General features: G+C 38.3%; 1 protein-coding gene across 4 annotated transcripts in view; it reads left to right on the top strand.

Moving 5' to 3' along the window:
- Positions 1 to 379: 379 nt before the first annotated feature.
- DNAH12 (dynein axonemal heavy chain 12) overlaps positions 380 to 15394 on the top strand; it is a 159482-nt gene continuing 144467 nt past the window's right edge. For all 4 annotated transcript variants that reach the window (XM_084793926.1, XM_084793925.1, XM_084793927.1 and 1 more), the window contains exons 1-11: positions 380 to 498; positions 609 to 811; positions 5415 to 5496; positions 5956 to 5982; positions 6828 to 7017; positions 9034 to 9106; positions 9780 to 9938; positions 10142 to 10337; positions 12558 to 12746; positions 13745 to 13895; positions 14225 to 14316. In XM_084793926.1, the coding sequence (XP_084650052.1) occupies positions 642 to 811; positions 5415 to 5496; positions 5956 to 5982; positions 6828 to 7017; positions 9034 to 9106; positions 9780 to 9938; positions 10142 to 10337; positions 12558 to 12746; positions 13745 to 13895; positions 14225 to 14316 (1329 nt within the window). In that variant the 5' untranslated portion in view covers positions 380 to 498; positions 609 to 641. The remainder of the gene's footprint in view (positions 499 to 608; positions 812 to 5414; positions 5497 to 5955; positions 5983 to 6827; positions 7018 to 9033; positions 9107 to 9779; positions 9939 to 10141; positions 10338 to 12557; positions 12747 to 13744; positions 13896 to 14224; positions 14317 to 15394) is intronic.

Here is a 15394-nt window from a genome sequence, read left to right as displayed (position 1 = left end):
ATCAGATAGGTACCAGTTCTCTGCCTTTCCTCTTCCTTTCCTTCTAAGATCTATGATTTGGGCACCTGAAGAAAATCTCCACATCCTGGGGCAAGTGTGGCTGATGCCATAGTTAAACCATTGAGCCTTCATAAGTTTTACATTTGCTTTAAGTATGACTATTTTTGTCCGTAATAATATCACTTTCTAGGATGTTAGCCCGACTGATTTAATAATGTTTTGAAAAAATGTTAATGCTAATTAAATACTAGCTACAGGGGCGGGGCATCCTCTCTTAACAACCAGGTTTTGTTGTGGTTTGCCTCTAGGGGAAAACGAGAGACGTGGAACTTGAGAGCTGAAAGGCTACTCCCCGAGCACGCCTAACTCAGGTCCCTAATTTCAGATCCTAAGGGAGATACCTGGCTTCACGTCTTCCTAGCAAGTGGCTGGTGGAGCTGTGTTTAGAATCCCTGCCGCCTCCTCTCAACTGCCACTCTTTAACCTCTCCCATACTTGGTGAGTAAAGGTGTGTGGTTTTATATATGGTACTGACATGTATAAGAGACGCTGACTATATTGAGGCTTGATTTTATACAATAATTTCTGTATGAACTTTTTCTTTTCAGAGTATAGAGCATTTTAATCCTTAGGAGACCAAGATGTCAAGTCCTAACAAAAATGTCGTTACGGCAGAAAAGGAGGCTTTGAACTTGAGATTGCCCCCTATTGTCCCTCCTCCAAAAGGCATAGGGGTTGACACACCAAAACAAACTGAGCTGCTAAATTACCGAAGGTCAAAGGAGCAGCAGAAGAAAATTAATCAGTTAGTGTAAGTAGCATATTAGCAAGTAGTCGTTGCTTGGAAGTAATCATTAGTGTTCTAGACTCATTAAAAAAAAAACGATGTAGGCTGTCTGTGGGTAAAATAAGAAAGTTCAAATCGATTAGAAAAGCAATTGAGAATCATGACGCTAGCCAATGCCTGCTTGTTTAGATGTTGTCCCTGTCATCCTACCAGGACTTCTCACAGCGCCTCCATGAGGGAGACACTCGTTTGTTTTTTGTTTGTTTGTTTGTTTGTTTGTTTCTCTGTGTAACAGAGCCCTGGCTGTCCTGGACTTACTTCGTAGACTCACTTTTGAGACCATGCCAGCCTCCCACTCACAAAGATCCTCCTGCCTCTGCCTCCTGAGTTCTGGGATTACAGGTGTGCACCACCACACCCGGAGGGAAGATACTATTGTTAAACTTTTTATTTTAAAATATTTACTTGTTTTGTGTGTGTGTGTGTGTGTGTGTGTGTGTGTGTGTGTGTGTGTGCCTACGTTTTTGTGCATGTGTACACAAGAGGCCAGGTAAGTCAGAAGAGGGAACTAGAGTTGTGAGCTGCCATGTGGGTGGCAAATCTAGGTCCTGAGCCATTTCCCGCCTCCTTGCTATAGTTTTAAGTGAGTGAACTAAGAAACAGAGAAAGAATTATTTGCTCGCACCTGTGGGCTTGGTATCCAAGTGGTCTCTTCTGCAGCTCAAGAATCTTGTTGTTGTGTCTGCTATTACGTTGTAACTGTAATGATTTTTGAGAAAGAATCAGGACTTTCCCTTCTTGGTCAGCCTCTTTTATAAGTGGGTTTGCAACTGAATTAAGTTATGTTATTTCACTGTTGATGGTCATAGTATCAAAAATACTCATTGAAATTTTGGTGGTTATCCTTTGTAGTTAACAGCTCTGGAGTCATTTAATGTCCTTTGATTTATATTTTTATTATCCCATCATTTACTGACTTATATTTAATCCTAAATTTATTAGGAATATTAAATAGTATCATTATATATGCTATTAAATATCTTTTGCCCTCTTCATTCTTTTAAAAAAATTTAATTTGTAGGCATGCACGCATGTATATGTTTGTGGGGGGGCATGTGTGGTGTGTGGCTGTGTGTGTGTACAAATGTACATGCAAATGCCCTCAGGAGTCCGTAAGAGGACATCATATCTACCCTGGCAGTTGTGAGCTGCCCAACACGAGGGCTGGAAACAAAAGCAGCAGCCAAAACTTTGAACCACTGAGCCAACTTTCTAGCCTCTTACCTGATTCATTCTGAGGACTCTTTTACTATCTCACAAGACATTGACGAGAGTTCTCAGAACATTAGTCTTCAGCTTTTTATCATTTCTCATAGTCATGACCTATGCACAGTTCCAGGAATATACTATATTTTCCCAAGTTTAAAGATAGGCTTTGCAATTAAGGTTTAATTTGTGTGTTACCATGTCTAGAAAACATTTGAATTCCTTCTACCTTGCTTTAATCCATTCTATAAATTTATATAATTTTATGTGGAGATATTAATTACCTGATGTTGTACAGAGTGCCTGTTACTAGGAAGAACATAGAAAACAATAGGAAATGACTAATTTAACAAGTTTGTTTGCAAGCAGGATAAGACAGTAAATATATACAAAAAAAAACCCCAAATATAGTAATCCTTTAGATCAGTGGTTCTCAATCTGTGGGTTGCAACCCCCTTGAGGAGCGAATGGCATTTTTACAGGGGTTGCCTAAGACTATTGGAAAATACAGATACTTACATTGCAATTATTAACATTAGCGAAATTACAGTTAAGAAATAGCAACAAAATAATCTTATGGTGGGGCATCACCACAACATGAGGAACTGTATTAAAGGGTCACAGCATTAGGAAGGTTGAGGACCCCTGCTTTAAATGATGGGTGCTTTTTTTTTTTTTTTCTGATACAGGGTTTCTTTGTGTAGCCTTAGCAGTCCTGGAACTCGCTCCATTGACTAGGCTGGCCTCGAACTCACAGATCTTCTGCCTCTGCTTCCCTAGTGTCGGGATTAAAGGCATGTGCCATGTCTACTATGCTGGATGATGGATGGGTATTTAGAAGAAACAAGATAGAGAAAGCATGGTTAGCCAGGCATGGTGGTACACGCCTTTAATCCCAGCACTCAGGAGGCAGAAACAGGTGGATCGCTGTGAGTTCGAGGCCAGCCTGGTCTACAAAGCGAGTCCAGGACTGCCAAGGCTTAACACAGAGAAACCCTGTCTCAACCGCCCCCCCCCCCCCCGCCCAAAAAAAGGAGAAAGCACAGTGTGGTGGCACATGCCTTTAGCCTCAGTACAGAGAAAGCTGAAGCAAGAGGATTGCGAATTCAAGGCCAGCCTGGGTTGAGTTAGTGGGACCCCGTATGAATAAAAAAATAATAAGATCATATAATAGAAGATTATCCCCGGAGTGCCACAGGAAAGGCTATGGAGACAATATTTAAGTGGAGGACAAAAGAATGAGAAGAAACCTTCTTCTTGAACAAATAGGAGAGGGTTGATCTAGGGGCAGCGATAGCAGCCACAAAAGTCATGAAATAGGAATTGACAAGAGCCAGTCTCATGAAGGTACCATAAGCCTGCTGAGACCAGAAGAAGGTGAAGAGGAGGTTGGAGTGGATTGTTCATGGTCTTATAGGCAATAATATGGAATTGAAGATGTATTCTTAGAGCAGTGAATGCCATTAAAATGTTCTAATCAGGGCTGGAGAGGTGGCTCACTGGTTAAGAGCACTGGCTGCTCTTCCAGAGGTCCTGAGTTCAATTCCCGGCAACCACATGGTGGCTCACAGCCATCTATAATGTGATCTGATGCCCTCGTCTGGCCTGCAGGTGTACATGCAGGCAGAGCACTGTATACATAATAATGAAATAAATCTTTAAAAAATGTTCTAAGCAAGCCAGGTGTGGTGGCACTCACCTTTAATCCTAGCACTTGAGGGGCAGAGGCAGGTGGATATCTGTGACTTCAAGACCTGCAAATCTGTATATCAAGTTCCAGATCAGCCAGGACTATAAAAAGGAAAGAAGGAGGAGGAGGAGGAGGAAGAAGGGGAGGAAGAAGAGGAGGAAGAGGAGGAACAAGAGGAAGAGGAAAGGAACAAAGGAAAAGAGGTCAAATGTTCTAAATAGGAACATGATGGAAAATTATTAGAGATTTTTAAAATTTATGATTTATTTATTTTTATGTGCATTGGTGTTTTGCCTGTATGTATGTCTGTGTGAGGGTGTCAGATCTCCTTGAACTGGAGTTACAGACAATTGTAAGCTACCATGTGGGTGCTGGGAATTGACCAGAGTCTTCTATAAGAGCTGTCAGTGCTCTTAAGTGCTGAGCCATCTCTCCAGGCCTAGAGATATTTTAATAATCAACAAATGAAAGTGGTACTACTTGCAGAGCTATATAGATGACAAAACTTTCTTTTTGTTTTGTTTTGAAGACAGAGTCTTACAGATCTGTACCACTTTCACTGGCTGCTTGATAAAATATACTGCCTCAAAGTTTCCCAACCATAGTACTATATTAATAATAACACAAGTAGAATTTCCATGTATTTCTTTGCAGAAAAACAAAACAAACAAAAGACGGGAGTTAAATGTGTTATATTAATTTGCCTCAACTTCTCTCATGGCACCAGCACTGTGGTGCCTCCTAAGGATTTCTGGTGCTCATTCGATGTGGCTGTGGCCCATGTCTTCCCAGTTTGTTTTCCTTGTCTTCAGTCTCATTCTAGCTAAAGAAAGCGGGAGGCTTTGTGAAGTCCTCGGAGGTATTCTTCATACAGGGCATAAGGAAAGCTTTCTCCGACATGTTAGCATTTGAACAGAGGATGGCTTAGTTTATATCAGAGTTCATTTTAAGCTATCAGTAAGTTATAATTGAAAATGATTTTTTTGTTGTTTTGTTTTTAGAGACAGAGTTTCCATTGTAGCCCTGGCTGTCCTGGACTCACTTTGTAGACCAGGCTAGCCTAGAATTCACAGCCATCCTCCTGCCTCTGCCTCCCAAATGCTGGGATTAAAGGCGTGTGCAACCACGCCCGGTTAGAAAATGACTTTATTTTTAGTATTACTCCTTTAATATTCTTGAATAATTTAAAATTTAAGATATCATTGGTAATAGCCACTGGGATTTGTTTCTCATAAGGAGTTCAGTCTGGGAAGCTAGGGAGTGCCATGAATTGACGACCAGCCTCAATGACATAGCAAATTCAAAGCCAGCCTGGGTGAGGCTGTCTCTCAATATCCCCTCCTTCTTTAAAAAAAAAAAAAAAAAAGAAAAGAGACTGGGTGTGGTGGTGCACGCCTTTAATCCTATGCTTGGGAGGCAGAGGCAGGTGGATCTCTGTGAGTTCAAGGCCAGCCTGGTCTACAGAGTGAGTCCAGGACAGCCAAGGTGATACAGTGAAACCCTGTGTTGAAAAACAAAAAGAAAAAAAGAAAAGAAAAGAAAGTGTAGTTAGTTAAAGATCTCTTGAAAATTTCTTTGTTTAGTATAATACAAATATTTAAGATGTTCAACTTAGAGTGTATTAGTAATTAATGCTCATTTTTCATACATTTTTCTAACCACAATTATCAGAATTTCTGGAGCTAAGAAAAGTCTAGACAAAACCCTGGATAAGAGAGTACCTTCGTTACCAGAGCCTGACTTCCCTCCAACTGTGAGTTTTCTCCTTAACACCTGCAGCACTTGATTTCTTATGTGACTCTCAGTAGAACTTTGTTTTGTTTGTTTTTTGTTTTGCTTTGCTTTTAGAACAGTGTTTTTCTGTGTAGTCTTAACTGTTCTAGAACTTGTTCTGTAGACCAAGGTAGCCTCAAACTCAGAGAGTCGAAAGATGAGCTCCACCTCCATCAAGTTTAGAACTGACTTTTGTTTGTTTATTTGTTTATTTTTTGAGACAGGGTTCTCTGTGTAGCCCTGGCTGTCCTGGAACTCGCTCTGTTGACCAGTCTGGCTTGGAACTCACAGAGATCCACCTGCCTTTGCCTCCCAAATGCTGGGATTAAAGGCTTACACTACCACTGCCCTGTTAGAACTGATCTTTAAATTTAAGATTTATTTAATTAAAATGTTTTAAATTTCATTCTTGTTTGTCTTTTGTTTTTATTTTTGACAGATGACCAGTGCCATTAAGAAAAAAGGAGTGAGTTGGACTTTCTTGTCTTGAAAATGCTCAAAATAATTATTTCAAAGTATTTTTCTAAGACTACTACCACACCTCCTCCAGGAAAGAAGTCTAAATAGATTTGTATTTCTTTACCCAAAGGAGCAAACATATTGTGGACAACAAAAGAGGTCTTCAAGAGTTGCATTGTATTGCCATCCATTATTTGAGGATTATCTGTATAAATAATTTAGTTCTTATTCCAAACTATTGGAAAATATTCAGGATGGCAGTTATAAAAGAAATGAATCTCTCTTGTACAGTTGTATAATAATTAATTATTCTGATAATGTTTGTTTTCACCTAACACATACTGATTGAGAGTCATTATGTACTAGCCAGGAGGTAGAGGCTCTTTTAGAGGCTCTGCACGCGTAACATCGTGGGCCTGTGAAACGGTTGGTAGAAACATGACAGCAGGTAAAACTAAGTTATTAATAAAAGAACTAGACACTTTTGGAGCTGCTTACATATAAGAGGAAATTATGAAGCATGTTTGCAGATGGGGCTGTAAATTTTCTAAGTACATTAAGACTTTTGAGGATAGAAGACTGAATTTATAACCTTTTTATGAACTAGACTACTATGGAAGAACCTCTTTTTACTAATCAAGATTTTTGGTTTATTTACCTAATTAAAAATAACATCACATTTATTTATTTATAGAAGAGTGTGTGTGTGTGTGTGTGTGTGTGTGTGTGTGTGTGTGTGTGTGTGTTTTAGAATATTTTTTATTCTGAAGAAATTAGGAAATAGAATGTAGGTGCTAGACTGAAGTGCTCTATTGTTCTGACCACCTTGCTTATCCTTCTAATGCTCCCAAGTTGAACTACATCTACATGAGGCAGTGTGTGGAGAGCAGCCCCATAGCACCTATCCAGCCGGAGTGGCTGGACCACATGCTAATGCTGATACCTGAGCACTTAAAGGAAGGGAGAAAAAGAGAAGAGCTGCTTGGAAGTCTCATAAATGAGGTGTCAATTGACTTCGAAAAAAGCATGAAAAGATATTTGGGTAAGAAGTAACATTTGACACACACCGAACTTCTTTTACCTCTGCCCAATGAGAGAATCAGAAGTAGAAGGAAGCTGGGCTTTTGGCACACTGCTGTAATGCCAGCCCTGGGAGGGGGAAGAGCTCAAGGTCACCCTGAGCTGCCTAGTGAGTTTGAGACCAGCCTGGGCTACATGAGACCATGTCTCACAAAAGCAAAACAAGCCTGGCGTGGTGGTGGTGCACTAGTTTATTCCCAGCACCCAGGGAGACAGAGGCAGGCAGATCTTTGAGTTCGAAGCCAGCCTAGTCTATAAAGCAAGTTCCAGGGCAGCCATGGCTACACAGAGAAACCCTATCTAGAAAAACAAAACAAAACAAACAAACAAACAAACAAAACAACCAAAGAAAACAGAGTAGTAGAAATAAAATGAATATTGAACATTATATATTTAAAATGCATGTATTTCAATCTGATTTCTATCTATAGTTTTATTCTGAGTCTACAATCCAAAAACTTTGTAATTTAAGGGTGCTTTTTGTATTTATTAGCTAATATTTATTGCTGTTTGATTTCTCATTTTGTCATTATGGTTATAGCTATCCTATTTTTTTATAATTGTTAGAAAATATTAATTTTTTTTCAAGACGGGGTCTCTCTGTGTAGCCTTGGCTATCCTGGACTCACTTTGTAGACCATGTTGACCTTGAACTCACATTGATCTGCCCACTTCTGCCCCCCAAGTGCTGGGATTAAAGGCATGCACCACCATACCTGGTAATATTAATGCTTTTTAGTGTGCATAAAGACAGAGTACTCATATTTATAAAACAAACAAATCTTGGGGCTGGAGAGATGGCTCAGTGGTTAAGAGTACTGACTGCTTTTCCAAAGGACCCGGGTTCAATTCCCAGCACCCACATGACAGCTCAACTGTCTGTAACTCCAAGATCTGACACCCTCACACCAATGCACATAAATGAAAATTAAATAAAATGTATAAAACAAATAAATCTTTTAAAAAAGAAATAATGTCATAAATGGAAATTTATTTTGTTTGTTTGTTTGGTTGGCTTTTTGTTTTGTTTTGTTTTTGAGACAGGGTTTCTTTGGTTAGCTTTGGCTATCCTAGACTTATTTCCTAGACAAGAGTGGCTATCAGTGCTTTTTAATCTTTGCAGTTCTTATTGGAATATTGTTGATTTTGCTTTTGATACAGAGTAACACTTTACATCCCAGCCTAACCTGGAAATTTATTATGTACCCTCCATTGGCCTCAAGGTCATGATAATCCTCTTGCCTCAGTCTCTTGAATACTGAGTTTACAGATATGAGCCACCATGCTAGGCTCTGATTTTTCTTCTTTAATTGGCAAAACTATATATATATATATATCATATACAATATGCTTTAAATTATATAATGTCTAAGGTGATCCAATTAACATGTATTACTTCCTGCATGTGCTGAAAGTGCTTAAAAGTACTATTAAGTACTTATAAACAACGTATTTTTTTTTTACTATCTTCACAATATTATACAATAGTTCTCTTCTTATTCCTCCTAGCTAGATGAAATTCTCTAACCTTTTACCAACAACTCCCCAAGCTCCCTTCCCCTAACTCCTGGTGGCTGTCTTAGAATGAGTTTCTTTATTTTTTATTTTTGGAAGACAGGGTTTCTCTGTGTAGCCTTGGCTGTCTTGGACTCACTTTGTAGACCAGGCCGGCCTCAAACTCACAGCAATCCACCTGCCTCCGCCTCCCAAGTGCTGGGATTACAGGCGTGAGCCACCACTGCCCGGCTAGAATGAGTTTCTTAAGTGGTCATGCCAATGATCTTTCAATAGAATACAAAGGATGAAGACTTGAGAGTGTTCCTGTATCTGAATTCACCTCCAAAGGATGATCAAAATAATGCTAATAGCTTGATTATATGCAAGAAAGGGAGGTTTTTTCCTTGTACTTAAAAATCTAACTTAGATAATAGCTCTTGGAAGGATTATCTGAAAATATTAACATATATGTGTATTTTAGTACAGAGCGTTCTTGTGAAGCCTCCAATCAAATGGCTTGAAGATGAACAGGGCCCTTTGCCTGAATCTCCTGTGTGAGTAAACTGTTTTTAAAAACACTATATTATCTAGCTTTATATTTAAAAATGAACTGAATTTATATTCAAGTCTACAATCATGAAGTTCAAATATTTTTTTAAGAAAATCTCCAAAGATATTCTCAACATTAATCATCTGGTTCTACTTACATTAGTAGAAGGACCTATATGAAAAATACTTCATCTCACCTGATGTATGTTGTAAGGTGTCTTACACCTGTAATCCTAGGTCTCAGGATATGAAGGCAGGAGAATTAGGAGTTCAAAGCCAGCCTTAGCTACGTAGTGAGTTTGAGGTTACCCTAAGCTACATGAAAATTGATAGAATAATAATAACAAACCAAAAAAACAAATCTCAACTTACGCCACAAAGATATTTCTATAAACCTAACACTGACTGTTCTTCCTTCTGTATTTTGGAAAGCTGAGCTAGAGCAAAGTAAAAGTTAATAGGACATACAGGGTAGTGCCACAAATCTGCTTCAGATACAGAATATCTCTCTCCTCTGAAGATAACGTGTACTTTCAAAAATTGAGTGTGTATACTCAGACTTCCATTCCTGGCCACAATTCCCTACTCCAAATCCCAGCTTTTTACTTTAGTATTAACTTCTCAAAACTTGCTCCATGTTGTTTCAATCATGTTTAATATAGTGTTTTGCTTTTCCAGAGGACTAGATTATTCCAACCCTTGGCATTCCAGCTTTGTGCAAGCAAGAAGTCAAATGTTATCTAATTTGCACATTGTTCATCCAACTATGAAATTATTACTGGAGCTTGGTTATACAACATTTGCTGATATAATTTTGCTGGACTTAACAGGAATTAGGTAAACTTTTATATGTATTAATTAAAACTTAAAAGTAGAGTGACTCCTTGTTTGACATTTTATTATATAATTTAAAAACTGACTTACAACTCTCTAAAACTTTTATGTTTTAGAACTTTAAATTATATCTTGTCTGTTTCAACAATTGTATATCAGGACCACTCTGTCGTTTGTCTGAATTATTTTCTTTTGTTCATCAATAGAGCCAAAGGCCCAATTGATTGTGAAGCACTAAGAAATGATCTATCAATTCAAGCTAAAAAATCAGAAGAGAAGATAATGAATACATGGTATCCAAAGGTTATAAATCTCTTTACTAAGAAGGAGGCACTGGAAGGCATTAAGCCTGAAAAATTGGATTCCTTTTATAACTGTGTTTCCATACTTATGTCCAATCAGGTACATGTGCTGTATTTGTATTTTGAATGATAACACTTAAAATTCAGTATTTTAAATAAAATCTATTTAAGCATAATGCTAAGCAATTTTAGAAAAAGATTTATTTATTACGTATACAATGTTCTACCTGCACGTGTGCCTGCAGGACAGAAGAGGGCACCAGATCTCATTAATAGATGTCACGAGACAATGTGGCTGCTGTGAATTGAACGCTGGACCTCTCGGAAAAGCAGCCAGCGCTCTTAACTTCTGAGCCATCTCTCCAGCCACCGTGCTAAGCAACTTTTGAAAAAACAAATTAAGGAAGGCCATAGAAATGGCTCAGTAGGTAAAAGAGCTGGGCACACAACAACCCAGTGTCTCTTTCTAGAACCCATGTAAAAAACAGAATGCAATGGCATGCATCTGTAAGCCTGCTGCAAGATGAGCACGAGAGACGGAATTGCTCACACAGCCGGTGCAGCAAGAGAAGCAAGAGAGGCCCTGCCTCAGCGAGGTGAAAGACAAGAACCGGCTCCCAAACCATTGTCCTCTGACCTTCACGCGAGTACCATGGCACATACATGTACCATGTCATCAACATGCTTGTATTTACACACATAAATGTAAAAAGTAAAATATTCTATAATAATTTTATTTAAATAAAAGTATAAAAAATACTTATTTTCTAAAGCAACCTAAAGTGAGAAGGAAACTGGTCATATAGCTCAATGATTGTGTTGATGTGTTGTGCGTGAGGACTCTGTTTCTACTACCTCTAAATACATTCATAAGGAAGTAAAAATACAGCAAGAAGAAGAAAGTATGGAAGGACGTGCCAGTGAGTATCACCTGACTGATGCTTAACGCCTGCCAGCCAGTTGTCTCTAGTTTTACTGCAGTATGTAACAAAATGACTAGCCTAGTAAATCTATTTTTGATTAAATTTTAAGATGGTTATTTTTATTGCACTGAATTCTCATGAAAGGTTTATTTCAAAGTGTTTTTGATCATCTTGAGACGATAAACATACAGAGAACATTAATATTATACAGTTGTTTTTATGGAGCCTTTAAATATCTACTACTTTAGACATACAACTCTAGAAAATTAGTTTTGATGAAATCATTCCTTTTCAGTGAAGAGTTCCAAGGTCTGTGGATTCTACCTTTTTTCTTTAACTTAAGTGTATCTAACACAGTAACTAGTATTTAGTTTCCTTTCCTCCTCCCAGTACTCTCCTAAGGATTATGGTTATTTGGAAAGAAAAGATGAAACACAGTTTGAAGGCATTGCTCAGATCTATGCATGTCTTCTGTCCTAAATAGCCAACAGTTGATTCTAGGTGAGAATGTGCTTTTCCTACTTAGAAACATGGTACATATTTCAAGGTTACCATGGTTCTACTCATGCCTTCACTTAGCAGTGTGCTGGAAATCTGGCTCCCCAGAAGGAAAAGTACCCTGAGTTCTGTGTACTGATTTTTGCAGTATACGTATCTTCAACATGTGGAATTTAAGCTTCTGAAAGTTTACAACTCCTCAAATTTGTGATTATTTGACAATTGGCTCTTGTGGCTGTAGGAGCTGTGTCTAGTGTCAGGTCATTGTCCACTCTGCCTTCAGGTGTGCGCCTTCTCCATGTTGTTTGGTCTTTTGAAATGTTTTATGTACCAGGGACAAACTTTCTAATAAATGTGGAAATTTGGCACTGCCATTTGTAGAGTGCTGATATTCTATTACAAAATTTGGTTCTCACATATTGTTCTATTTATTATTTAAAAAAATTTTTTTTCCTAAGACAGGGTTTCTCTATGTCACCCTAACTGTCCCTGGAACTCTGGAGACCAGGCTGGCCTTGAACTTGGAGATCTGCCTGCCTCTGTCTCCAGAGTGATGAGATTAAAGGTGTGTGCCACGACTGTCTGGCTTCCTATTTATTGTTTAGAGATTTCTTAAGAATGGTCATGAAGCTGGGCGTGGTGGCACACGCCTTTAATCCCAGAACTCTGGAGGCAGAGGCAGGCAGATCTTTGTGAGTTTGAGGCCAGCCTGGTCTGTCTACATAGTGAGTCCAGGACAGAAAGGGCTACACGGAGAAACCCTGTCTCAAAAAACAAAACAAAGCAAACAAAAAGAAAAGTTATGAATCCAGGAGTAAGACAGTTTATAGAGTTTACGTAATTAAGTAAAGGTTGAATTTATACTTTCTGAAATAATAGTAATTTCTGATACCATTTAGGTAAAAGATCTCTTATGGAGAACTGTACAAGAATTTGTAAAACTCTTTGATCCAAATTACCAAGACAGGCTTCCAATATTTAAGATGGAATTGACATTTGATGAAGATAAAATGGAATTTTATCCCACCTTTCAAGATTTGGAAGATATTGTTTTGGGTTTGATAGAACGAATATCTGACACTCTGCAGGTATTACTTCAATATTAACCATTATGTGTTTTTATACTGTTCTATTTCAGAATTTGAATTGAATCTCACTGTGCTGTGTATAAACATAACTATTATGGCCTTTTATTCTCTTCCCAGTTATTTTAAGTTGTTTTTTTTTTTTCTTTGAAAACATCGGCTAATTGGAGATGTTTTCCTTCTTTTGATCTTTTCTCATTGCTCTGAACGAATACTTTTGTGTGTATCTTCTTGCTACTGATTTGTGAATGTCTTAGAAAAATCCAAGGCCTGATGGCACACACTTTTAATCCTAGCACTTGTGAGGCAGAGGCAGGCAGATCTGTGCATTTGAGGCCAGCTTGGACTTCAAAGAGAATTCCGAGACAGCCAAGGATACATAGAGAAACTCTGTCTCAAAAACAAACAAACAAGCAGAGCATGGTGGCCCACCCCTTTAATCCCAGCACTCAGGAGGCAGAGGCAGGTGGATCCCTGTGAGTTCGAGGCCAGCCTGGTCTACAAAGTGAGTCCAGGACAGCCAAGGCTACACAGAGAAACCCTGTCTCAACAAACAAAGAAACAAAAATCAAAGCAATATCTAACTCATATTTCCTCCTTCTATTGCTTTTTATTATTATTACCTCGATGTAGATAATAAATATCTGTTAAATCATAGAAAACTAAATAAACTTAAGGTGGTTTAGGTTTTTTTGTGGTTGTAGTTTTGTCCTTGAGTTTTTACATTTTGAAACATGACGTTACTTTGTAGCCCAGACTACCGTGGAATTGGAGTGCTCCTGTTTTAGCCTCCAAAGAGAAATTGCTGAGATTTAGACACTCATTAAGTTTTCAAGCTCAGCTCCAGCTTAAGGTTTTATACCGAATTACAAACTATTTACTATTATATTATTACTTTTCATTGAATTTCCTTTTCTTGGACCATAGACATTTAAAGAAAATACTATAGATCAGTTCATTTAACTATTTATTACATTTACTTCTGGTTTTATTTCTGTTAGAATATCCAAACAGTACCGTCTTGGCTGTCAGGAACTGCAGTCAATCTTGACACAGAACTTCCAGAACATGTGCTCCAGTGGGCTCTTAATACACTCAAGACAGCAGTGTACCAGAACTTAGAGGGTGCAAAAGCACATTATGATACATACGGTACGCAAGAACTGTATTTTCCTCATTCTATTTTTTTTTTAGCTAGAATTCAGTCTGATACTGTTATAATTATAATATATATATGTATATATATGGTACGCATGAACTATATTTTTATCATTTTTTAGGTAGAATTTGGTCAGATGCCTGGTTTTCTGATCCTGTTATAAAAGAGGCAGAACTAAGTGGAAGCATAGGTTCAGTAGTCTTGGGTCAGACCTGAAAAACTTGCATTTCTTTGTTTGGTTTGAGGGGTGGATGTTAATAGATTTAAACATTTTACTATATTGAAATGTTATTCAGATTTTAATTAGAACATTAATTTTCAGTTGAAAACTATAACTGGCTCCTTGATGGGAGTGCAATGAAGATGATAGAGACTTTCCAGGAAGAAGAGCATACTTTTGATGAATACACGGAGGTAAATGGTAACTCTGCTGTTTTTCATATTTACTTTTATTTTTATTTTTATTTTATTTATTTATTTATTATTATGTACACAGTGTTCTGCCTGCACATACACCTGCAGGCCAGAAGAGGCACCAGATCACATTTTAGATGGCTGTGGGCCATCATGTGGTTGCTGGGAATTGAACTCGTGACCTCTGGAAGAGCAGTCAGTGCCCTTAACCTCTGAGCCATCTCTCCAGCCCCTACTTTTATTTTTAATTATAAGTATATCATTCCTCTCTTTAGCTTTCCTTAGCCCCCTGCCCCACATGTACCCCTCATTCCCTCTCAAACTTATGGCCTCTTGTCCTTATTATATATATGTATAATATTTATATATTTAGGCACGTATATGTAACATATATGCATATATGAGTGTAACACACATATATGAACCTAAATATATAAATACAACCTGCTGAGTCCATTTAATGTTGTTTGCTTGTAGGTAACTTCAGGGCTGACCACTTGGTATTGGATAACCAACTAGGGATTCATCCTCTGGGGAAATTGATACCCCCTGTCTCAGCAATCCAGTCCTTAGGCGCCTGTAATTCTTTGTAATGGGTGCTGCCTCTCACTCCTTCAGATTTTCCCTTTCCACATAAGTGTATCTATGGTGGTGTTCTTTTGCAGGTCTTGTTTAGGCAGCCTTATTGTGGCAATATCCTGGGTGTCGCTCTCTGTCATTTCTAGGAGACACAATCTTACAGCAGATTCATGATCCTATCTCCACAGTCTTTCTCACCTCTGTTTCTCAATGTTCTCTGAGCCTTAGGTGCAGGACTTGTCTTTCACATGTATCCACCAAGCTGGGCACCTCCTGATCAGTTTCTCTGCGCTTTGACCAATTGAGACCGTTACAAACAACTGTTAACTTTTTTATTTGTAAAAATGCATTTTAATTAAACTGTAATTACACCATTCTCCTCTTCCTTTTCCTTCCTCCAGCCCCCTCCACTCCCTCTCACCACTGACCCTTTTTGTTGTTTGTGTGTGTGTGGTTTCAGGACTAACTGACCGCTTTATCTTGGATACCCAATAGGGGC

This window comes from Acomys minous (genome assembly GCF_964271855.1).
Source record: "Acomys minous genome assembly, chromosome: 9".
Lineage (NCBI taxonomy): Eukaryota > Metazoa > Chordata > Mammalia > Rodentia > Muridae > Acomys > Acomys minous.
The sequence above is the reverse complement of the archived record's forward strand: the minus strand, read 5'-3'. Positions and strand labels throughout refer to the sequence as shown.